Source organism: Sebastes fasciatus, chromosome 14 (assembly GCF_043250625.1).
Source record: "Sebastes fasciatus isolate fSebFas1 chromosome 14, fSebFas1.pri, whole genome shotgun sequence".
In the NCBI taxonomy this organism is placed as follows: Eukaryota; Metazoa; Chordata; class Actinopteri; order Perciformes; family Sebastidae; genus Sebastes; species Sebastes fasciatus.
Window position 1 is genome coordinate 6,593,442 of NC_133808.1, and position 26,538 is coordinate 6,619,979.

The 26,538-nt window shown below is 40.7% G+C and overlaps 1 protein-coding gene and 1 long non-coding RNA gene across 4 annotated transcripts in view; both read left to right on the forward strand.

The window, feature by feature from the left end:
• The window catches only part of LOC141782235 (uncharacterized), a 493,504-nt gene that overhangs the window by 93,145 nt on the left and 373,821 nt on the right, over positions 1 to 26,538 (forward strand). The gene's annotated exons all lie outside the window — the stretch shown is intronic.
• slc4a3 (solute carrier family 4 member 3) overlaps positions 1 to 26,538 on the forward strand; it is a 67,143-nt gene that overhangs the window by 29,516 nt on the left and 11,089 nt on the right. For 2 of the 3 annotated variants that reach the window (XM_074658304.1, XM_074658303.1), the window contains 10 exons: positions 9,394 to 9,542; positions 11,512 to 11,689; positions 11,907 to 12,042; positions 19,126 to 19,309; positions 20,094 to 20,199; positions 21,866 to 22,050; positions 23,217 to 23,436; positions 25,016 to 25,231; positions 25,330 to 25,478; positions 26,295 to 26,489. In XM_074658304.1, the coding sequence (XP_074514405.1) occupies positions 9,394 to 9,542; positions 11,512 to 11,689; positions 11,907 to 12,042; positions 19,126 to 19,309; positions 20,094 to 20,199; positions 21,866 to 22,050; positions 23,217 to 23,436; positions 25,016 to 25,231; positions 25,330 to 25,478; positions 26,295 to 26,489 (1,718 nt within the window). Of the gene's footprint in view, positions 1 to 3,225; positions 4,223 to 9,393; positions 9,543 to 11,511; positions 11,690 to 11,906; positions 12,043 to 19,125; positions 19,310 to 20,093; positions 20,200 to 21,865; positions 22,051 to 23,216; positions 23,437 to 25,015; positions 25,232 to 25,329; positions 25,479 to 26,294; positions 26,490 to 26,538 lie in introns of those variants that run through there. The other variant, XM_074658305.1, reaches the window with a different exon arrangement.

Genomic DNA, 26,538 nt, shown 5'->3' on the forward strand with positions numbered 1-26,538 from the left:
TCAGTAGCACAATTAGTGCAGAAAATAACAGACACGTTCAGCTCATCCTCATCTCCTCTTCAAAAAACAAAAGAAAAGAGATTCACACATAAATTGCCATTGCTGGCAGATTTTATGTTACCAACAGGCTGCCCAAAAAATCATATTATTACAGGGTAGAGAAGCCATAGCTGTTGATCTGCCAGGGGAACAAATACAGAGTTGAATCTTTAGAATTAGCAGAAAGAGAGTAAAAAAAAAAGAATGACCAAAAGAGGAAAATGACCATGAAAGTTTCAGATGCAACTCTAGAAAATTAGGGGATGTCAATCAATTTGATCTATTTAATTGCAATCAATCGCATGATTGACCATAGTTAATCGCAATTATTCGCAAATTAATTGCACATTTTTTTAATCTGTTTGAAATGTAATTTAAAGGGAGATTTCTCAAGTATTTAATACTTTTATCAACATGGGAGTGTCAATTACCAACACAAAACAATGACAAATATTGTCCAGAAACCCTCACAGGTACTGCATTTAGCATAAAAAATATGCTCAAATCATAACATGGCAAACTGCAGCCCAACAGGCAACAACAGCTGTCAGTGTGTCAGTGTCATGAATTGACTATGACTTGCCCCAAACTGCATGTGATTATCATAAAGTGGGCATGTCTGTAGAGGGGAGACTCGTGGGTACCCATAGAACCCATTTTCATTCACATATCTTGAGGTCAGAGGTCAAGGGACCCATTTGAAAAAGGTCATGCCAGTTTTTCCTCGCCCAAAATTCCACCTTTCCTACAAGCTAGTATGACATGGTTGATACCAATGGATTCCTTTAGGTTTTTTCTAGTTTATGATACCAGTATCTTCACTCTAGCTTTAAAACTGAGGTCGCTACAATCTAAAAATCAATGTGTTAAAGAAATTAGGGGCGTTAAAACAATTTTGCCTTAACTTTGCCAGCCCTTGTTTTAATTTTAGTAGAACTAATCTTCAATATCAATTATTCTTCCGAATCATTGTTCAATAAAGTAAATTATAGTTAGTGTTTTTATGGCTTTAACTTTTGACAGCTCTATAAAAAAAGTACCACATCTCTCACATATCCAGGGCAACCCCAGAGAAGAGGAGAGAAAGAGATGTGGAGGAATTAGCCTGTGTTGCCAGAGAAACACTCCCAGCGTCCAGGTCATTAATTAACATGGCTGCAACACAGGCTGCAGTCGATTCCCCTTCAGCAGCGACCCTGCCCCAGGCCTTTCCTGCGTTACCAGAGCAGAGTAATCATTGACTGTTTAGGAACCATCTGCAAACAGCAAACGGGGCACCCAGAGTCAGTCAAAGCCAGCTATCGGATTTCCCATTGTTCCCAGTCAAAGTGGGAGTTGGATTTAGTCTTATTACGAACTGTGACTGAAGAATTTATTCAAACTTCAAAATCACATTGTCATAGTGGGGCTCTCAGTCAAATATAGAAATAACACTCTGGGGCGAATTTATGAAGGGACTGCGTTGCCTTCGCGGCGGCTAAACCTGCACAAATAAGACCAAAAGAAACGTGTACTTCTCAAAAATCCCACAAAGGGTGAAACGCACCGTTAACCGTGCTGCCATGTGCTTGACTACAAACATCGTATGTGTAAATTATGGCATAATTCAAAAAGGATTAAAAAAATATTGGTCTCTCGCCGTTGACTACGTTGACCTTATTTTTTCTGAAATAAGGTCCCATGGTGGTCCACCGGAAGGGGCAGGACTTTGCCTCTGAGGTTCAGAAAAATCTAAATCAGATATTTTCCACAAATTGTTAAACCCTTTAATTAATTTTTTTAAAGTAGGATGTTTTATAAGCTGTTTTGAAGCATTTCAGCAAACTTGTCTGGCTTCACCAATGAGTCGTGACTGTTGCTTTGTTGAGAATATAAAAAAATCTCTGTCCAGAGAAAACATGGTCACACTTTGTATACAACATTTCATTATAATTTTATTTTACTTCATAAACTGACATGAAATACAAGTCAGTAAAAATACAAACTAGGAATGTCAAAGTTAACGCGATAATAACGTGTCATTTTGGTGAGGAAAAACTGTCATGGCCATTTTCAAAAGGGTCCCTTGACCTCTGACCTCAAGATATGTGAATGAAAATGGGTTCTATGGGTACCCACGAGTCTCCCCTTTGTAACGCAACAATTTTAAGTTGTAGTGGGCTCAGTTTTAAAGCCATAGTGAAGATAATGGCATCATATGAAACTAGAAAACCTAAGGAATCCATTGGTCCATGTCATACTAGCTTGTCGCGAAGGATGGTAAATAACGTTCTAAACGTATGCTAAATTTTGGCAAGGAAAAACTGTCATGGCCATCTTCAAAGGGGTCCCTTGACCTCTGACCTCAAGATATGTGAATGAAAATGGGTTCTATGGGTACCCACGAGTCTCCCCCTTTACAGACATGCCCACTTTATGATAATCACATGCAGTTTGGGGCAAGTCATAGTCAAGTCAGCACACTGACACACTGACAGCTGTTGTTGCCTGTTGGGCTGCAGTTTGCCATGTTATGATTGGAGCATATTGTTTTATACTAAATGCAGTACCTGTGAGGGTTTCTGGACAATATGTGTCATTGTTTTGTGTTGTTAATTGATTTCCAATAATAAATATATATATACATTTGCATAAAGCAGCATATTTGCCCACTCCCATGTTGATAAGAGTATTAAATACTTGACAAATCTCCCTTTCACATACATTTTGAACATATAAAAAATGTGAGGTTAATTTGCGATTAATTGCGTTTCACTATGGACAATAATGCTATTAATCGTGATTAATTAGCCCTAATCCTAACACTTATAGGCCTACTGTATGTCCACACATACAAACACAATATCCAAGCATGTCGAGCATGTCTCAGAGAGGGTCCTGTTGAGCTCACACTGGGGCACCTGTTGTAGACAAGTCAGACCGCGACACCTCAGGGAACGCATGGTTTCCATGGAGACCCAGGGACAAGAATGGTGCAGCTTGCTCTGATAATTAGCACCATGATATCTCACTAAGCAGAGTGCTGGAGCTGATTCTTAGGTGTTATTCTCATCATTTAGGTTCCACACTAGCAGTAGTTCTCTGTATATATTTCTGCATGTCTCTTTTTGGTGTATATATATATATGTGTGCTTTTTCAGTTTAATGTAATTCGGGTGGAGATGGCAACCTTTGGAACTTGACCCTCTTGCACATCACATAGTTGGAAAGTGATGGCGGCGCTATGGAAACGAAAGGCACCAACTCTTCCACGCCGATCCACTTTATGATGGTTTATTTTCCAACAGCCACCGAGATCAATGGGCCGGGGACATCATTAAAAAAAGGGCGGCACTACCATTCAGCTGACAGGCGGGCCTCACAAAGTAGACCATCCCTTATCAATACTTCCTTTTGGAGTTGCAGCTAAGGTGAACGTTGTCACCATTTGTGCATCTCTCTCATCGTGGATACAGCGGGGGGCTTCTGCCTGAGGGTGTAGCTCCAACGTAGCATTTTGTTTGGATTTAAGGCCAAAAAAAGTGACATTGAGGATCTTGTGATTTTTATTTCTGGACTGAAGGGTGATTATTTTGACTGGCACGTTGTTGTTTGAAAATTTCCAAGATTTTTTTTATCTTGTGCTTGTTTTTTTTCTTCATATAACTTCCTTTTCAGAAGTTCGACTCGCGGAACACAAGCTATTTTCTTCTTGGCTGCCTGACACGACAAGTCTTTTAAAGATTTTGAAGCTGGTTTGCAAAGGTTCCATATAGGTTCTTTTGCACAACCAGAACGATACGACAGAGGTAGGCTAGTGGTCGCCGCAAAGACCCAGGCTCATCAGAACAGTGACCCAGGGCGAGCGACGGCGTTCGAGAGCTGGAAGCCCTGGATGAGCAGTGTGTCCGCTCGGAGAGAGGAGGATAGGAGGAGGTACCGACCGTGGAGATGACAGACACTGAGGGACAGGAGAACCAGGGGCATGGGACCTCTGATAAGAAGCTTGTCACTGAACACCAAGGACCAGAACGTCGGCGCAGTGTCCAAAAAGGCTTTGGCATCCCAATGCAGCACCAACATGAGCACTACAGCTCACTGTCCAACGTGGAAGGCGACTTTGAAGAGTTTGTTTTGGATTTTGATGACTATGACTTGCTTGAGTCAATCCACACTCAACTGGGGTCAACACCCGAGCCTATCCGTAAGTTGTGTGTAGAGCTTCACCTATAGTCCAGCTGGGTAGTATTACAATTATGTCCCTTCAATGGACTCATACACATTTGACAGCAGTGAAAGTTACGCCGATGAAAGAAGTCCTGATGCATTCATAACAGTGAGAAATTCACATGAATGAGCATTTTATTCTATTTTTACATGGATGATCAATGGACGGGGAGCCCTCTTACTGTATTTCCATTGATTATGCAACATGCCGCTTGCTTAATTTATGGCAATATAAGGCTCTTTCATGCCAACACAGTGCAAAGTCGTCCACGGTATCGAACGAATTGACACGGTGCTCAACTGCTGCTGTTTCCTGCTTTCCTATTGATCCAGTGGCACCCATTTGGCTTTGGGGTGAGCCACAGCTAGAGCGGAAAGACATTTCATTGACCAGCAATGTGTGGCTCCGCTATTTTTATCCCTGTCTTGAACATGGCACACATAGCACATAGCTCTGTGATGAAGCTTAGTTCCAGCACATGCAAAAGGTGATCAGCCTGAAATACCTCAGCATAGGACTATTTAATCACAAATTCAATTGGAATGTAGACGAGCCAGACATTTTCAGCAGCCTATTCAAAACCTTTTTTTTTTTTTAAGCTTCTGGTAATGACAAATTTTAAACAAATGCAAATTAATGTAGTAAGCAATGTTTATTGTTTCAATTTTGACATTTAAAAAAAAAAAAAACATATCCGACCCAGGCTGTACAAAGTGCAGAAACAGAATAAAAAAGAGCTATCAATGTACAGAGCCATAACAAGTGGCAACAACAGTAAAAAATACCACACTCTATCTCTCTCTACCAGGTTAATTAATTTTAAATTTTCATGTTTCAAGGTTGACAGACATATTTTTGTCTTCATATTATAGAGAACTTCCCTATTTATGACTGTCAATACGCAGATGTTTTGAAAAGCTACTAAGCGTGGTTGGAACTGCGTCACATGAGAAAACGTTGATTTTTTTACAATTGGCAGTGCAACAATCGTATGTGCAACTCTGAACAGAGATGAGAAGGAAGAGAGATGGCTAACTCGTTAGCTACTTCCGTCTGGGTCTTTTTCATACACGTACCCACCCGACCCGTTATGAGAGCCAAACCGCACCTTCTAACCTGCAAAAATATGCGTTAATCAACCACCCAAACCCGACCCGGAAACCACCAACTTTGCGCATTATAGTAGCACGAGGGCTGTCAAAGTTAACGCGATAATAACACGTTAACGCAAATTTGTTTTAATGCCACTAACTTCTTTAACGCATTAACGTAAATTACGATATTAAGTTGTAGTGGGCTCAGTTTTAAAGCCAGAGTGAAGAAAATGGCATCATATGAAACAAGAAAAACCTAATGAATCCATTGGTCCATGTCATACTAGCTTGACGCGAAAGATGGTAAATAACGTTCTGAACTTATGCTAAATTTTGGCGAGGAAAAACTGTCATGGCCATTTTCAAAGGGGTCTCTTGACCTCTGACCTCAAGATATGTGAATGTAAATGGGTTCTATGGGTACCCACGAGTCTCCCCTTTACAGACATACCCACTTTATGATAATCACATGCAGTTTGGGGCAAGTCATAGTCAAGTCAGCACACTGACACACTGACATCTGTTGTTGCTTGTTGGGCTTGACTTTGCCATGTTATGAGTTGAACATATTTTGTATGCTAAATGCAGTACCTGTGAGGGTTTCTGGACAATAGCTACGAATAGTGTCATTTCTTTGTGTTGATAATTGATTTCTAATTATAAATATATATATACATTTGCATAAAGCAAGCATAATTGCCCACTCCCATGTCGATAAATCTCCCTTTAAGGTACATTTTGAACAGATACATTTTTTTTATTAATTTGCGATAAATCATTAACTATGAACAATCATGCGATTAATCACAATTAAATATTTTAATCAATTGACAGCCCTAATAGTAACCTTTCCTTCAAGTACTACCCCTTAAATTCAAAAGTTTGTGACATAATGTCTAAGCTGGGTGTCTCAGTCTCTTTTTCATTTCTGTAAAGCCAGATCCCAGCCCGAGCTAGATTTAAGATGATTTGATTAGAAATATGTTGCGAATCAGTATTGTACAACAATTGGATTTCACTGAGGCCAAGAGCACAAAGAAAATCCGATATGTGGACAGCATCGTACCTGGCAAGCAAATAAATAAATGACCTTATGATTTTTGGTATTGAAGATAATTGGTTATTCCTGGGATTTGTTTGATTTCTAAAATGCACGTAGATCATCGTATTCAGTATCAAAATGATATGCTGGTTACACAGGGATAGTTAAGCTGACTTGTTTTCCTCAATATAATATAGAACATGTGTGAATTTATCATTGACCCAAGTCAACAGTCAAGACCAGTCTTCTCATGTTGCCCATGTTAAGTCCCATCACAGAGAGAAGCCAAATGGTCTTCCAAGAAATAATAATCAAAAATAATAACCAAAGTCTATGAATGTGCCAGGAGGCTCTATTGACAGAAATGTTAAAGAACAAATGTGCGTGGATTCAGGGCAGACTTGATGTGGCCTTTTAAAGGCTGTATCTACTGTATTATAGCTCCCTAAAGTCCCTCCAATTTCTTTTTATGCCTCCACGCCGGCGACAGACGTGTACAGAGTTATTATGCTTTTGGGTCGTCCGTCCGTAATTTCTTCAAATTTGGACTCATGCATGAACTGATTCAATTTCGGTGGTCAAAGGTCAAGGTCGCTGTGACCTCACAAAACAAGTTTTTGGCCAAAAGTTCATATGCTAATTATGACGATACCACACAAATGTCTAATTGGACAGACACAGATTTAAACTGCGATAATCTAGTTTTGCATAGTATATAGTGTATTTGTGTAGCTGTGGATTTTGGAGCAAGTGCATGTTAGCCAAGGAGATAAGGAAACTGCCTAATTTATGCATGAAACTTACTTGCACTACAAGAACTGGGGATGCTGATCTAAATTGTTCAAAGCTGTTGATACCACAGGAATCTCCTCAGATATTCAAAAAGTATTCGTGGTATTAGTGAATTATAGCAATAATGGAAACTAAAGACCATCTTGCGATGGGATCACACCAGCCACGACGGCAAATCAGACCAGGGACATAAAGTGGGGGCGGGGGGCCCAATGGCCCCTTCCCCACCTCCTAACCCCCTACTTCCAGTGCCCTTTCTCGGACCACACCCTATTTCGAACTCGGCCTTTATTTTGATCTCAACTACAAACCTGTAACGTTTCGTGACTGCATCCTGCACAGTCGTGATGCTATCACTCACTTACAATTATCTCTGTGGTAGTTCCCGCTACAGTAGGGGTCTCCAAGACCACATTTTGCCATGATGAGACACACACAGACTCACAATAATGCTCAAACTTGCTCACACTTACTGCAGATGGTTCAAGTATTTTGGTATTTTAAAGGAACAGTGTGTAACACTTCGGGATCCATTAGCAAAAATGGAATATTGTAATAGTATAATCACCTGAAACTAAGAATCGTTGTTTTTTCGTTAGCTTAGAATGAGCCCTTCATATCTACATAGGGAGCCGATCCTCGGCACGGAGTCCGCCATGTTGCTTCGCCATGTTTCTACAGTAGCCCAGAACGGACAAACCAAACCCTGGCTCTAGAGAGAGACTTTCACGTTTTTACGTTATCTGAAGGCCACTGTAGTTCTCCGACATGCTTGTGAAATTGTGGTACCACCACCAGTGAGCGGAGGGGTACTCAGTTGGTTGCAATCTGCAACCGCACCACTAGATGCCACCAAATCTTACACACTGTGTGCTTAAGATCGAAGGCCTTAGCCCAGGTCAGACACCAGCTCAAGAGGAGGTAGAGGAACAAAATTAAGTCCTTTTCACTCTGAATATTATTGTTATTTGCCCTGTCCATGCCCTGCCCTGTGGTGAGAAAATCGACTTGTCCAAATCAGCTGGAGCGGTTCATACAAGGACAACCTTTAGAGATTTTCCCTCGGGAGACTCCACAAGACGAAATAGAGTCTAACTTCATCTTGATTTCCATTTCGCTCTGTTTCCTCGAGGAAGGCATGACGCAGCAGAATGGAACACTTCACGCACACAAATACTCTCTCACCTCCACTGGTTACCTCCATGTAAAAGATTAATAACGAAATATATTCAGCCATTGACCAGTCTGAGTGGTCGACAGCAGTTGTGCAAATGTCAGTTTCTAAACTGTCCCTCAGATCTTTACCGTGACCTTTAATACACCAACCCCATGTCATAACTAACCATATAACCTAATACAGTACCTACCCATAATCCCTAATTGCTGCATGGAAAGTGGAAAATCAATCTAAACACTCAGGGTATGCTTTGGAATAGATGACAGAAATGTAAATACACCTGATTTACAGTTAAAACATGCACAACTACTGATATTTTCCTTTAACCATCTCAAATGTATTTCTCAAGTCATACACAAATACCTTCCTTTTACCATTTCTGTATAAAAACACATACTGGGCCTCAAAATAATTCATTAGACACAATTTTGCCAAATTATAATCATTACCTCAAATCGTGTAAGACATCCTTTACCACTCTCTAAGCACATTTCCACACAGGTGGTTAGCTTTTTGCTTGTCATTTCCCAGTTCCTTTACCCAAATGAAGTGACCTCACAAGCTTCCCACTCGTTTTTACATGGCAAATGATAGCCAGGTCCTCACCGTAATGAAAAGACCTCCTCATTATGCTTAATTCAATAAAATATGATTTGTGGGTGAAGGAAATTGGAAATGAAATTACTCTTTTTGAACTGACAAATGTCTGGGGGCAAAACCACCTCCTCTGTAACAGTTTCCCATGGCGTACATACTGTAGATTCTCACTCACCCATGGAGCTTTCGCCTTCTGTTATTGGATGTTCTTCTGTCAGATGGAAACTTAAACAGACATACAAATTAGATTTTTGATTTTCCAGCGTGGAGCACATTTTCTGAGTTAGAAAGGACAAAGTCCCTAAAAAGAGCATCTCCGTCTCCTGCTTACAGAATGCACCTAGTTAGGTTGGTTTCTGAATTACCCCCCAGAAAATCTAGACATCATAACTTTGCAATGTTGACCTTTTTTGCATTTTGACTTAAAACACTTGTGGCTGTTCAGGTCACAGATTTGAGGACAACCCCGGGGTGAGGCGCCACCTGGTGAAGAAGTCGTCACGATGTCAGATGAACCGAGCCAGCAACAGTTCCACACCACTGAACAGCCTGAAGAGGAAGAAGAAGAGAGCATCAGATAAGAAAACCCATGAGGTTTGCAGCACACTCCCCCATACAACCATTAAGTTTCCATTGTTAATCATCATCTTTTGAAGCAGTATTCATTTCTTGGCCACTTGGGGGCAGAGGAACTATCTACAAACACAACACTTACATCCAAAACCGAATGGAAAAATCCCATTGGCTTTTTGTTGAGGGAACCCAGGGCGATGCTAACTTCCTGGTTGGCCTACAAAAATGGGTCATCTCTGAAGCACTCTATATGCACTCTCCTTGTAGCTCTGGTTTGGTCTCCATTAATCTCCATAAACAGTAAGCAAGATTTTGCTATCTGAAGTATTCTGGTTTCTGTTCTGAGTAGTATTGACCAATCACATTCAAGCAGGCTTTGGTTGCATGCAGGTACACAGATCGTGTTGAGAGCAAAAGAGGCGGAACACATTGGCCGAAATGCAATTTATCAATTGGCTATCATCTGAGAACGATTTAGCTTTTTATTGTTTTTATCTTTATTTATCTTCATTCATATGCAGAGAAACAATCTGGTCGTAGACAACGTCTCTCAACTCCAACTCCTTTCTCGCGTCTCAAGTTGCTAATTGGACTGTAAACAATGATGCATGGAAGAGGAAGTCGTGGCCTGGATGTCTGTTATCCGGATATCCGTTAGCTACACCGGAACCCCTGCAATATTGGCCGATGCCCCCAGAGGCTAAATTGTCGTCAGACCGATTGTCAATTGGGTCTCCGCCAGCGCCTCAGAGTAAATTTATGGCTCTTCAGCTGCTAAACTATCCACTATGTTTAACCTATGTAGTGCTAGGCAGGTAGCGTTAGGGTAAGTCAATGGTTTTGTGCTGAAACAGCTGCCTACTACTGCTGAGAACAAAACTTAGAGCCGTGGGAGTTAACCAAAAAGTCGTTGTGAGCCATAAAACCAAAACGATGAGCTGAAAGAGGCTAAATCACTTGGAGTACTAGAGATGGATGATAATCCTTTTTGTGTTTATCGACACCTCTTACTACACAGAGTCACTTGATCCATTGTTGATATAGAAATATTGATTAGTGCATACTTGTTCATAAGTATGACTCCATAAATATATATAGATAGGTCTTATAATGTCCAAGACTCCTGGAGTGTAGTCTTAGTTTAAGCACATTCCTCCTCATTGACCTGAGACCTGACAATTTTGCATGTTATGTTTCACCCCAGTTTGACTGCAAAAATGGCAGAAAAACACATCATACAGTATGAGTATCATATTGTGTTGCTAAAAATGAATATTATTTTGAAATGTGCCTAAAGGTCTCTCCAAACCATTTGGTTATCCTCTCAGTCCAAACCACTCTAAGCTGGATCCAAACCACTTAATGCTTCCCATTCATCGTCTATGTAAGCAGCCGTGCAATGCATTCCGGTAGCGTGGCGGCGCCCGCTCCTCATTTACATAAAGTTGAGGTTTAGGTTACTTTATGCTAATCGCGGGCGTCCGACACGACTCCCCTCCTCTGGAAACTCCAGAGAAACTTTTAAACTAAACGTTGTCGATCCAAAATGAAAACAGATTCAGCAACTGCATGGATTATTTCTCACATAAAATGTTCTCAGAAACGCATTTCTGTGAACTATTTTTGTGAAATAAGAGAAGAAAGTTTCCAAAGGAGCCGCCATGTTGGTTCCGGTTTGAAAGCTGGGAGCAGCAGCCCACGAGGGAAAGCGTTCGTCCAATCGGGTGTCTAGAAGCAGCCCATCAAATGTCCAATGCTAGCTGTCTTTGAATATATTTTCCTATCAGTATTTTATTGTGTTATGGTTTAAAAGAAAAACTATCCAAGATAGGAACAGCCGAACTGTGGTTGTGCTGGTGTTTTCTGAAGTAAAATTGTCTGTAGGCCTATAGGTGTTAGCCTTATTGTAGTTGCACTATAGATGATCAAACTGAAAGGGGGAATCTTCACAGCTTTTAATGCTTATATGTCTGCTCTACTTCATCTTCAGTTGTTTGTGGAGCTGAACGAGCTGATTGTGAAGGACCATGAAATGCGCTGGAAGGAGCGGGCCCGCTGGATCAAGTTTGAGGAGGATGTGGAGGAGGAGACGGACCGCTGGGGAAAACCTCATGTGGCTTCACTCTCCTTCCGCAGCTTGCTGGAGCTTCGCCGTACCATCACACACGGTAAATGGCTCCTGCAGCAAGGCACATGTTCACAGCACCAGTCTTTCAAAAATAAGCTAAACTCATCCAGGTTTTTTGGGCTAAATGACTCAAATAACAATCTGTAGACTTGCAACATTTTCTAACTGTTAACATTTAGCCGAGCGCTGGATGCGGATAACGATCTGGTATTATCAGCCAATTTGTCGCCTTATCTTCATGTCCCCTCATTCCGTAGGTGCCATCCTTCTGGACCTCGAGCAGAACTCTCTGCCCGGCATCGCCCATCTGGTGGTGGAGACGATGATCATCTCTGATCAGATCAGAGCTGAGGACAGACCCAGTGTTCTCCGGGCTCTGCTTCTCAAACACAGGTCAGCAGCAACCAGGCTAACACTCACTTTAATATTCAACTCATTTAATGTACCTTTCTCCAAGAGAACATTTGTTTCAGTGCAGAGTCGGTTAAACAAATATTTTACAGTACCTGAGTACTCATCAAGTGAGTTCAACTTACTTAGGCTCTCTTTGACTTACACTCTTCTTCACTAAAGCTAACAATTCTCATAAACAGGGTCACAAAGCTGGTCGTAGAGCAGACTATTTAGGAAGTATTGCAGGATTATAAAATGCTTACATACAAAGTCGTTGAGAATATTGATGAAGGTGTATGTGCAGGGATCAGATTCTTGAGTCCTCCACTAATGGAACATGAGTATGTTAAAGAGGCTACACTGATCCAGTCAGTGTCAGGAACGCTGTAAAAGAATTTCAGCAGAATTGATAACTTTACTTTTTATTCATTACTAACATAGGAGAATCCGGGGAAATACCGTCAGTAACCAAGTCGCCATTACTGCCCACTTTATGATAATCGCATGCAGTTTGGGGCAAGTCATAGTCAATCAGCACACTGACACAATGACAGCTGTTGTTGCCTGTTGGGCTGCAGTTTGCCATGTTATGATTTGAGCATACTTTGTTTTATGCTAAATGCATCTGTGAGTGTTAACTGAGTACCAATAATAAATATATACATACATTTGCATAAAGCAGCAGATTTGCCCACTCTCTGTTGATAAGAATATTAAATACTTGACAAATCTCCCTTTAAAGCGGCAATGGATAGAAATAGAGCAAATATGATTAAAAAAAAATATGTTTATAAAACGGTCACTATATCCTGACAGTAGTGCATGAGACACGTAATCTGAAAAAAATCATATGCCTCTGTGTCCTCTGGTGCTCCTAATGGCATCTGCAAGATTTCACAGACTGGAGGAAAACAACCAATCAGAGCCGAGCTGGAGCCTTGCCGTCTCTGAGCAGCTGTCAATCACTCACAAACTCCGATCAAACAGTCAAACTAGGCAGCGCTGATAAAATATGAATCAATATTCTGTTACTGTAGTGCTTATTTCTTGCCTCCAATGTTTTCAGAAACATTTTGTAGTGTACTGTTTAGCTGTAAAATGAGAACGTTTGTGACCCGACCGCCATGTTGAGATCAGTTGAGGAAATACCAAGCAGAGCCCACCAGCCGGAGCAAACTTTCTCATTTTACAGCTAAACAGTACACTACAAGATGTCAGGATATAGTGACCGTTTTATAAAAATAACTTTTTTAATCATATTTACTACAATTGTACCCACTGCCGCTTTAATATTAAATAATATTGCCCCACCTTATCCTTTAAGCACTTATGTGGACACATTATTTTTGACTCACTTTCTTCTTTTACATGTTTTTATATGTTTAAGCTGAAAGCCTGAACGAGAGCTCTGTTTCGTGTGTGTGGTTTTAGTTACCATAGCAACATATCTTGATTTCATTCCATTTAATACCAAAGTTAGATGACTTCAGTTGTTTCTTTATCCATGTATTAACGGACCTGTCAGTGTGTGGTAGTGTGGATGCAGCTTTGTTTACATTTCGATCATGGGTTGTACTGTAGGTATGGCAGCATGAAGAATAAAATCCTAGCCCTCTTACTCCTCCTCCTCATTAATCATCATCCTGCAGTGGAGGTTGTTACAAAAAGGCAAACTCAGGGGAACTGAACAGGGAATTTCCAAATTGTGACATTTAACAACACTTGGCTCATCATCTGGTGTACAGTACTTCCCCGGGGTTGACTAAGTTACACATGTTAAGACCGTGCCGTGGATGCACTGGGTCTTACAGCAGAGACCTTCACATTAAAAGCTTAATTCTTCATTGTGTGAGCCATCCTGGCCCTTTGATCTCTGCCTTTGTTAAGATGGTTTCTTTCTCAGTCAGACTTACTTCTATTTCATGCACAAAAGAGTGGGCCTTTCAATCTGATGCTCATAACTACACACAGAGAATGAAAAATACACTGACAGAGGCTTTGTGAACACATACAGTATAGCTTGAAACCAGCTTTTCTAACAATTACCTTTCATTAATCCAGGTTCATTATGTGTCTAAAATGTTTTGGTTTGAGATGAGACAGACTTAAAACCCAGGATTTAAGATGAGAGGAGACTGACTAACCATCAGGCTATTTAGGTGTCCTCATTCCAAAGGTTTCTCGCCAACAGGGTGAGTTGTTATTTTAGCCTTTGAGGTTTTCGGTGCTCTGTGGTTTCTGCATGAGCAGGGTTTTTTTTTTTCCAGCTCGCCCAGTCAGCCGATGTTGGTATCAAGCTCAATGGTGTCCAAAATTATTGGGTGTGATGTTGTTAAACCAGCAGAAGTGTATGTGAGTAGATTTGGAGAGGTTATGGTTATACTGGGACACCACAACTTGTTACGCCTCCGTGCTGACGACAGCAGAGGCATTATGTGTTTAGGTTGCCCGACCGACCGTCCGGTCCATTCTTGTGAACGTGACATTTCAGGAACGCCTCTATGGAATTTCTTCAAATTTGGCAGAAACGTCCACTTGGACTCAAGGATGAAGTGATTGGATTTTGGTGATCAAAGGTCAAAGGTCAAGGTAATTGTGACCTCACGTCTGTCCCAATCCTGTGATATCTCAGGAACACATTGAGTGAATTTTTTCAAATTTAGCAAAAACGTCCACTTGGACTCGAGAATGAACTGATTCGATTTTGGTGGTCAAAGGTCAATGGTCAAGGTCACTGTGACATCACAAAACATGGATGACACGGATGTCTACAATTTAGAATTTCATTTAGCAGATGCTTTTGTCCAGAGGGACGTACGTCTGAGAGTTCGTGCAACACAAGCAAGGATCCAGATAGGAGGAAACAATGTAAATAAGTGCCAACAACAGCTTCAAGTCTGATCGGACACAGTTGCCGATAGGCAGTGCACAGAGGCAATGCACAAGGTGGATAGAGGCAGTTTTTTTGTTTTTTTATCATCATCATTAGTAACATCAACAACATCATCAATATCATCATCATCATGAATATCCTAATCAATATCATCATCAACAATAGCATCAATGTCATTAGGTGCGGAGGTGTTGATGAAAGAGCTGGGTCTGTAGCTTTTTCTAAAGGTGGAAAGGGACTCTGCGGATCGAGTGGAGTTTGGTAACTCATTCCACCACCGGGGGACTACAGAGGAGAATAATCTAGCTAGCGACTTAGGGCCCTGTTATGATGGGAGTACCGGGCGCCTTTCATTGGCACAGCGTAGTGGGTGGGAGGGAATGTAGACCTGGATGAGGGAGTTCAGGGAGACGTTTTTGTTGCTGTTTTGTAAGCGAGCAACAGGGTTTTGAATTTGATGCGAGTGGCAACTGGGAGCCAGTGGAGGGATATGAACAGCAGAGTGACGTGTGCTGTTTCGGGTTGGTTGAAGACCAATCACGCTGCTGCGTTCTGGATCATCTGCACAGGTTTGAATGTGCATGCAGGGAGGCCTGCCAGTAGGGAGTTGCAGTAGTCAATGCGTGATATTACAAGAGCCTGCAAGGTGGTAAATCTATTTGTTTCCAGGTGTCAGGACCTGAATTCAAAAAAGCATTAGTGACCACTAGAAAAGCTCAAAGACACAAATTCTCTCAGCTGACCATTTTTCTATACATATATAAGTGCTCACAAACACCAGAAGGGATAGTTACATCACATCCTGTACTCTGCTACATACACTGTCAAATAAACACATAAAGCATATGGATGTCATACATGTGACATGTCATCTCCACATCTCTAGCTCTCTCAAATGGTCCCCACTTATTGATCGGCACTTGCATTGACATGTCAGCTAAACTGACCTAACACACATATGCCCAATGGAATAGTGCGCTACACATAGTGCATTATAGATTTTTTTCACAGTTGCATAACCCAAAAAAACAAGTGAACTAAATGTCGGCTGTCAAATTGAATTAGCAGTGGAAAGATAGGCCATGCCGGTCAAAAATACGAGTGCTGTCGTCATGCTCGCTCATTCCCCAGTTCATACAGTATTTTGTGTCACTTGAGGGATCCCTTTAAATGCTATTCAGTATCTAATGGTCATTAGAAACATATCATTTATAAAGTAAGTGTGTCTTTTGGTCGGCCGGTTAGCCATTACTTTGACTATCGGATGGATTTGCAAGACATTCAAGGTCCCCAGATGAAGCCCACTGACCTTTCCTCTGGCTCCACCACGAGTTTGTCATTTTCGTTTTTTAGTGAAATGGCTCGACAACTATTGGATGGATCACTATGAAAAGTGGTAGATGCATTCATGGTGCCCAGGAGATGATTCCTAATGATTTTGGTGATTCCCTGACTCTTTCTCTGGCGCCACAAGGACATCAAAGTTTTCACATATACTGTGACACATTTCAACATCTACTAGGTGGATTGGCACAAAAGTTGGTCCAGACATGCATAGTTGCCAGACGATGAATCCTAATAACTTTGGTGATCTCACATTAAATTACACATTAAGGTATGCGTCATATATACACACACACACACATCTGTTGATAATAGGTTCATTTATTTGTTATTATATCATTATTTATGAGCTAATTTTATACCTGTTGATTTTGAGATTGGTATCACACATGCTTCCTTAGGAGATCTCAGTTATAGAATTGTCGGTGTTTTTTCTGAGCACTTTTCAGACTTCTCGTCCATGTTGGCTTAAAAGTTCTCAACTTTTCTAGTGTGATACAATTGAAAGCTCCAGAACAGCTACTAAATGGACCTTGGGGTGAGATCGTTTCGACAACTGCTGTTGCCGAGGTCAAGAATAAACTTTCACTCATACCTGTTTTAGTTTTCAAAGGAACTCATCTTGTCTTTATGTCTCTGTACACAGCTCAATTAGGCCACTGGTCCAGTGTTCTCTGTCACTGCTCCCCTTCTGTTAAGCCAGAATGGTACAGCCTGGGGTGGATCAGCTATCTTGCATGGACAATGCATTGGTTTGATCGCACTTCAAATGTCTAACATTGTGGTGACCAAACGGCTGTGGCTCAGAGGGTACAGCAGGTCGTCCACCAATTGGAAGGTCGGAGGAAGGCTCCTCCGGTCACATGTCGAGGTGTCCTTAACACTTAATCCCAAATTGCTCCCGAAGGCTTAGCCATCGGTGTGTGAATGAGTATTTAGATTAGATCCTGATGGGCAAAGTTGGCACCATCAGTGTGTGAATGGGTGTGTGAATGGGTGAATGCTGACATGTAGTGTAAAGTGCTTTGAGTGGTCGGAAGACTAGAAAAGCGCTTCATAAACGCAAGTCCATTTACCAAACCTGACGTGCACGGGATGGATTTTGCACACACAACACGACACAACAGATGTTCACAAATGAAGATGGCCAGGGGACATTCTTAATAGCAGGCCATCATTGCGTTCATTCCATCTTTCACAGCCTTTTCTACATAATGTCCCAACATGTCACCGGCTGCTTCCACAAGGGAGAAAGAACTGCTGTCATTAGAGTCAACACCAATCACAGATATATAAAGAGATTTATGACGTGGAAAGAAACCCATCGAAGTGCTGCTAAAATTTAGCTCATCACTTACTCAGACCACTTTAAAGATCCTCTGGAAACGTCTCGAGCACAATTCACTTCAGTGTCACACCTCGTTCTTTTGTCTTGGGGTGCTGTTGTGTCCAATTCGGGCGCCTTCTTAGTGGACCGTGTGGGACTAATGAGGTGATGTCACCGCTGGACTGAGCAGTGATGTAATGAACCATTGTTTAAAATCTTTGCTGGTGTGACAACACAAAATACTTCTCTGTAAGAGAAACGTGCTATACAGATTAGTCTCCGGCTATTATGTTGATGTTCCAATGTAAATATCACGTTTTGAAAAATGCCTTTGTCAACTCAGATTTTCTCGTGCGAGCTTTCTAATTCGCTTTAATTGTAAGGTGGTTTAGATTTGGAAGGATTTTTGCGGTTCACTTTTCAAAATTTATGAGCTGCATTGAGGCAAAGCTCTTCAGCATGTCGAATGAACAGAAGGTAGATTAGGTGAACAAGAATCACAGCTGTGCTTGTCATTTCTAGAATCCAAATGATCCTGCAGCCCTCGTAATTAAAATACGTCATAATAATGACCCCCCTTTTTTACAAGCAAAGACTGCACTATCATATTATAATCATAATTAGTACATCTATCTAATCACACATTTTTCATCTGTTCAAAATGTACCTTAAAGGGAGATTTGCCATTTATTTAATACTCTTATCAACATGAAAGTGGGCAAATATGCTTACTTATGCAAATACATTAATATATTTATTATTGGAAACCAATTAACAGCACAAAACAATGGCAGATATTGTCCAGAAACCCTCACAGGTACTGCATTTAGCATAAAAAAACATGATCAAATCATAACATGGCAAACTGCAGCCAAACAGGCAACAACAGCTGTCAGTGTGTCAGTGTGCTGACTTGACTATGACTTGCCCCAAACTGCATGTGATTATCATAAAGTGGGCATGTCTGTAAAGGGGAGACTCGGGGGTACCCATAGAACACATTTTCATTCACATATCTTGAGGTCAGAGGTCAAGGGACCCCTTTGAGAATGGCCATGCCAGTTTTTCTCGCCAAAATTTAGCGCAAGTTTAGAGCGTGATTTAGTCTCCTTGGCGATAAGCTAGTATGACATGGTTGGTAACAATGGATTCCTTAGGTTTTTCTGGTTTCATATGATGCCAGTATCTTCAATTTACAACTGAGCTTGTTATAACCTCCAGATCCAAGATGGAATAGCATCCGAGACCGGCGGTGGTTTTTAAGAGATTAATTAAAAATTGCAAGTAATGTGTTAAAAGAAATTGCATTATTATTATTAAAACGCATTATTATCACGTTAACTTTGACAACCCTAGTTAGCATGCCAACCCACTAACTAAAACTAAGATGGCAAACCTGGTAAACAATGCTAATCACCAACGTGTTAACGTTGTCACTGTGTGCATATTAGTATGCTGATGTCAGCATTTAGATCTTACTCATGTTTCTTTTTTTATTTTATTTTCTTTCTTTCCACAGCCATCCGAGTGATCTGAAACATCGTTTTCACCGCCACCAATCATCCAGCAGTCTTCATGGAGCCTTCAATCACAACAACGTCCCGGACAGCAATCTGCCACTGGTGGCTGAAGAGCAGGAGGAGCACCTGGATAGCAAAGGGCCGGTATACGACCCAAAACAAGACGTGTTTGTCAGCCTGTTTGTAAGTTTTCTTTATCTTTTTCTACTCGACATTTGTTTGTGCTTCACCCTAAAGCAAAACCTTATTCTTCACACCTTTAGTCTTTGTGACAGAGATATCTGTTAGATATGAGATCTGGGTTATGATAGACTGTGAGGCAGACAGCACAGCAAATACGATTTACAAAAGCCAAAGTAAGCGATTAACTAGTTTTGACAAGAATCCACAAGGATAATTGAACTCAGCTATCTAAATGGACGGAGATAAAAGCCACGTTGAGCTGTCTTGTTCTCGGTCATGGTTTGTGTTACGTTCTAAGAATCGGCAGTAAGCACAGATTTAAGCGTGATTACACTAAATTCCTGATGTGAGGCCCGTGGCTCTCGCATTGTTCTTTGAAACGCCCCTCCATGAGGTCAGAAGTCATAGTAGGTAGTACTTGAAGTTGGAGAAAGCAAGCCTCTCTGTGCCACATGTGTTGAATTATGTTCTTAGTCAGCTTACAGGTGCTTCTAGTTAAAGCTTCTTGATGCATTAACTGTGAAAACTTAATGCTCCCCGTGGCTTAAACTGTTGGCAAATTTAAGACAGCCTATTAAAAACATTTTGTTCAAACAAAAAGAACCAGTCATCCAGTTGTGCGGTTCAAAACGAATTCTGCAGGGCCATTAGAATATTATTATCCTCACATACGTTGCTGTTCCCACAATAAGTTCACATTATTGGTCCCATGCTATGTTATGGTGTCACATGACGTTGGTCGGCGCAACAGTGTGGATAATCTCGGTTCTATTCTTCCTCCAAGAAATCTCTCCACCCTCTGCCTCCTGAGAGCCATCCAGCTGCAGCCAGATCGATGAAACTCCTCGCCAAGATTCCCAAAGATGCCGAAGCTGTCATTGTTTTAGTTGGTAAGCTCCGTGAGTTCCGACAAAGTAGATCGGTTCGAGGAATTATGTCTTTTCTTTTCTTCCGTTTTTAGAAGCAGCTAAGAGATGAAATCGGCTTGTCGTGAATTCTCCATCAAGCTGCGCTTCAAATACAAAAATAAAAGAATTAAATTACATCAGTTTAACACCATAATCATGTCATACACCAGTTTTTGTCTTTAGTTTGTACTGCAGTGTTACACTGCTGTTAATGTAAAGTCAACATCTCTGCAGCTGCTTTGCTACGCCCCCTGAGGACCTGGAAAGCTTTTGCAGTTAAGCTGCATGATTTCTTGATTTAGCAGCAAATTAGCACTACAAATAGATTTCAATGAGGAGGAGACTCATTTTGCAGATCCATTTATGTTCAGATATATATATATATAAACACCGATCAGCAATAACATTAAGACCACTGACAGGTAAAGTAAATAACATTGATTATCTCGTAACAATGACACCTGGCATTGGGGGGGATATATTAGACAGCAAGTGAACATTTTTAATTTTGAACTTTGTGATGGAAGCAGAACAAATGGGCATGCGTAAGGATGTGAGCGACTTTGACAAAGGGCCAAATAGTGATGGCTAGACGACTGGGTCAGAGCATCTCCAGAACTGCAGCTCTTGTGGGATGTTCCCGGTCTGCAGTGGTAAGGACCTACCAAAAGTGGTCCAAGGAAGGAAAACCGGTGAACCGGCGACAGGGCTGGCCCGTGTTGTCCGATCCAATAGAAGAGCTACTGGAGCTCAAACTGCTGAAAAAGTTAATGCTGGTTCCATTAGAAAGGTGTCGGAACACACAGTGCATCGCAGTTTGTTGCGTATGGGGCTGCGTAACCGCAGACCGGTCAGGGTGTCCATGCTGTCATAATGTTATGGCTGATTGGTGTATATACAGTATATATTTATACTTTTATTGCAAATTACTATGATTTATACATCCACAATATGTGCAGTATATATTTGCAACTTTTTTTCTTGTATTTTATACACCCAGTGGTGCATACAGAACAGCAGAGTAAGATAGAACAATGAAAAAAGGGAGAAAAAAATACATACATAATGTACATACTCACATACATACATACATGTACATAAGCATTTCCACACGTGCACATATACACACATACATCTATAGACATACACATGTCCACATATGCATACTTAGTCCATGCATGCATACACATGCAAACATAGATACATATATACATATCTTACGCACATCAACACTCACACACATACACATACTGTACATACAAATACATGCATACAAAAAAAAGGAGGGGTGAGGGTGTATCTGTGTCTTCTCCTCCTCTATATTGTGTATGTCTATTGGTTATGTCTATTTGTTGCCTAAGGTCTGCCTAATATAAGTAATTAATTTCATAACTTATGTTGAGATATTGTAGAATAAACAGGTGATGAATGCACTAATAGCTGAAGAACAATCACAGATTCTGTTACCAAAATATGTAACCCCTTAAGTGTCCGTCTCCTCGTGGCAAACAGACATTCTCAAAGCTCATCTAAGATATCCAATTGTTCTGCCCATCCGTGTCCGCGTAGCATAAATCACGCTTTGTTCAGAGGTGTGAAATGTCTGAAATGACTGAACTTGTTGTGGTTTCTTGTCGTTTCCTGTCAGGCTGTGTTGAGTTTCTGGAGCAACCAGCCATGGCTTTTGTCAGGTTGAACGAGGCAGTCCTTCTGGAGTCCGTGCTGGAGGTCCCCGTCCCTGTTCGCTTTATTTTCGTCCTGCTTGGTCCCAGTCAGTCCAACGTGGACTATCATGAGATTGGACGCTCCTTCTCCACTCTCATGTCTGACAAGGTAGATACACACAACTTTAAAGATGTAAAACCATATTTCAATCTGATGATTAACCCTTATGCCTCACTAGGGACATTTTTGGCTTTATGTTTATTATTATTTTGGTTGTTCAACTTCAACTTCAAGTCCAACGTCAAGTCTGTGATAAACTGTGTAGCCAAAATAGAGACACTCAGACCCTCAAGGAAAAAAAAAAGTCCCCATGAAACCCATTAAAAACCACAACCATTACAGCATAAAACCATGCATTCTGTCATATCAGGCTTTCAATGTAGAACCCTGGTTTCAAAAATGTTGTGTTTACTATTTTCCACCAGATTGAGCCATTTTCTCATGTTTGCCCTATGAGGCACATTTTCCACTAGGGGCATTGCTGCTGTATAGAGCACTGGAGTGTTTGATGCAATACATCAAAATCAATGTTGTTACTAATCATTGACATATCCCAAACTGGGAAAAATCCACCCCAGCACTGAGTATACGAAAAAAAACAACTTTCTTTTTCTTCATTTTTTCATTAAAAACAAAAGTATTATGGCCATATGTAAACAAACTGGCATTTAAAGGGTTGAATTTTGAAAATGAATGAATAATTGGTAGTTATGATCAGGACTGAAGTTGGTTAAAAGATTCAACTCAGTAAAAGTGGAAAATAATATTAATATATAGTATTTTATACTATGTTTTTGTCATCTAAGGACATCAGAGCTACTTTTTTAACGGGATGCACTAGTGTTGAAGGATTGAGTCGCACAAAAAAAGCAAAAAAAACAGACAAATTATGTAATTAATACACTCTTAAACATTAGGAATTTGATTAAGAATGGATTTGGTTTTAAAATAAGAAGACATTAAAAAGTAATTATGCTCTTCCGGGGCATATGTTTGTAGGTGCTGTTATTCAGTGATATGGTGGACATCTAAGGCTCATCATTGTTTAATTTTTTATTATTTTCTTTTATTTATTTACCAATTTTCACTGAATCACAAAGCTCTTGCAGAGAGGACAGAAAATGGCGCCAGTAAGTCGAGAGAAGGATGGGAAAAACATGCAAAAAAAGCTGCTAATTATCCCCCTCCAAATCATTTATGAAAGAGCCCTTTGGATGTCTTTGTGTTGCATCAAATTCAGTCTGGTGATGACATTCAATTGTATTTCATTGCAGAACTTCCACGAGGTGGCCTATTTTGCTGACGACAGACAGGACCTCCTGAATGGTATCAATGAATTCTTGGACTGCAGCATCGTCATTCCACCCTCAGATGTGGAGGGCAAAGACCTCCTGAAGACAGTGGCTGACTTCCAGAAGCAGATGCTGCGCAAGAGGAAGGAAAGAGAATTCAAGAGGCATCAATCAGTAGCTGGAATAGAGCTGAACAACAAAGGTACTCTGTCAAGAGCCTCTTTTCCAAGCCAAATCCTCAGTTACTAGGTTTCGCGGGAGGCACCTCTGATTCTACAAACCGATGTTAGGCCTGCAATGCAAGCACAGATCGACCCTGGAAGTCAGACTGTTTTTAAATTGTGTGCAGACCATTCCCTGCATTTGCATTGTTAAGAACATAGATGTGTTACGTTTTACAGCTACGAAACAACAGAACAAAAAGCAGAGAAAAACTGTTGTACCTTTCAGTAGTTTTGCAAATTAGTGATCTATTGGTTAGATTGGTTGTATATCCAAATTATGTATCAGTTAAAATTAGGGATGAAAATATTTAATCCCGCTTAATCGCATGATTGCCCATAATTAATCGAGATAAATCGCAAGTCAATCGCACATATTAATCTGTTCAAAATGTACCTTAAAGGGAGATTTGTCCAATATTTAATACTCTTATCAACATGGGAGTGGCCAAATATGCTTGCTTTATGCAAATGTATGTATATATTCATTATTGGAAATCAATTAACAACACATAACAAGAAACCAGAAACCCTCACTCATTTTTATTCACATATCTTGAGGCCAGAGGTCAATGGCCATGACAGTTTTTCCTCACCTAAATTAAGCACAAGTTTGGAGCGTTATTTAACCTTCTTCACGATGTATATGACATGGTTGGTTATACCAATGGATTCCTTAGGATTCCTAATTTCATATGATGGCAGTATCTTCACTCTAGCTTCAAAACTGAGCACGCTACACCGTCCAGAAGAACGATTGCGTTAACGCGTTAAAGAAATTGGTGGCGTTAAAATTAATTTGCATTAATTTGTTATTATTATCGTGTTAACTTTGACAGCCCTAGTTAAAGGGTCTTGAGATGAGTTAATTAATAATTAGCTTTTTCATTCAAAAGTAAGACATTTACAGTGGTTGTATATTATCAGGAATAACATAACTTTTAAAACTCGTAATAATATGATTAATGCTTTAAAGCTGCCGTTCACCTGTTTAAAGGTCCAAACAGTATTTTTTACCATATACATTTGGTGCATCAATATAAATAATAACATGAATAACTAAAGTGTTTGAGATATATTATAGATACAAAATTCATATTCATATTCTCTTTTTCTTTTTCTTTTTCAATACAACCACTCGGGGGCGCCAAAGTTAGGCATTTTCCAATCACAAGGATGGCATTATTCTATATTTTTCTTAAATCCTACGAAAAGAAATAATCCAACAATTCATTAGTCCATCTCTCAATACTTTCCAAATTCCCAACTGTGTCAGCCCCAACCCTTCCAACTAAAGAGGTAAATATTACAAAAACAAGTCACAAATATATTTTCTAAAAACGCTCAGTAATTTCCTAAAACAGCTGGGCACTAGTTTTTATGAAATATCACTTAATCAGGAGTAAATTTGTTGGGGACTATTTTCTGCCGCGGATTGATACACATTTGTTGCTCTAGTGAGTATTTCGGGTAGCAGGACAGTGTATGTGTGATGATGATGATCAGTAGTGGTTTCTTTATGTAATGGAGCCTGTATCACCCCCCCCCCCCCTCCCCTAGAGGTGAGTCCAGAGGAGGAGGAGGAGGGAGACCAGGAGGTGGACCCGTTAAAGCGCTCAGGGATCCCTTTCGGAGGCCTGATCCACGACATCCGCCGCCGCTACCCACATTATGTCAGCGACTTCAAAGATGCCGTGGACATGCAGTGCATCGCCGCCGTCATCTTCATCTATTTTGCTGCACTGTCGCCCACTATTACCTTCGGAGGCCTGCTGGGTAAACTGAAACTACAAGAAACAAGAAATTTGGATTCTATGTCATTTTTGCTACCTTGTGCTCTGAAGATGTGTTTCTGGCTGTTTTTTCACATACAGGAGAAAAAACAGAGGGCATGATGGGAGTGACTGAGCTCATTGTGTCAACTGCAACTCTTGGAGTTATATTCTCGCTGCTTGGTGGTCAGCCCCTCCTCATCATCGGCTTCTCAGGACCCTTACTGGTGTTTGAAGAAGCCTACTACAAGGTACTAAAAACAGAGTAAATGCAGTAACTGCCACACATAGATATAAAACAATACATGCGACATTACGTCATAGCTAATGGGATAATCGTCTGCCATCCTGGGTATTGTTTACAATTACCACCTATGACCTATGTAAGATGGCCGCCATATGGTTCCATCCCGGAATAGCAAGTCATTAGAACGTGTCACATCTAACGGTTGCGTCCGAAATTCCATACTAACATGCTATAAAACAGTATGTGATATATATAGATTTTGTAGTATGTCTGACACCTTAGTATGAAACCAATAGTACGCAAATTGCATGTTATTTCCAGTGAAATATTACAGTATGGAACACTGGACACTGCGGCGGCATAAATATCCCACAATGCAATGTGGTAGCGATGACAATGTTCATAACAGACGTTGACGGACGGCTCTGTAACGTCAATAATGCTTCAATTTAACTGTAAGTGTAAGATTTCACTTAGCTTAACATAATATATATTTTAAATTAATTCAGACTTTGATTCTCACAAACCGTAGTTTTGGTCACATGAGGTTGGCACGGGTTACCATGGTTACACGTCTCCAACCGGCAAGGAGGCTCTCAGGAAGTGACGACGTTAATTACTGCTCAGTGCATCCGAAAAGATACACACTACTGTTTATTCACACAAAAGTATGTTGCACGATAGTACACCTGTTGAGTATGTAGTGCATAGTATGTGATTTTGGACGAAGCCAATGTTTTCTATCTATGCTATAGCACACATCGCACACACGTTGTTTTCCCTGAACATGGAGCTAACATGTCTGTGTCTCTTCACTCAGTTCTGTCAGACCCACAACGTGGAGTACCTAACCGGTCGCGTGTGGATCGGTTTCTGGCTCATCTTCATTGTCCTGGTGATGGTGGCAGCGGAGGGCAGCTTCCTGGTTCGCTACATCTCACCTTTTACCCAGGAGATTTTTGCTTTCCTCATCTCCCTTATCTTCATCTATGAGACTTTCTCTAAGCTCTTCAAGGTAACAACCCCAGACATCGCACTGCACATCGAGTTCGATAAGAATTTGG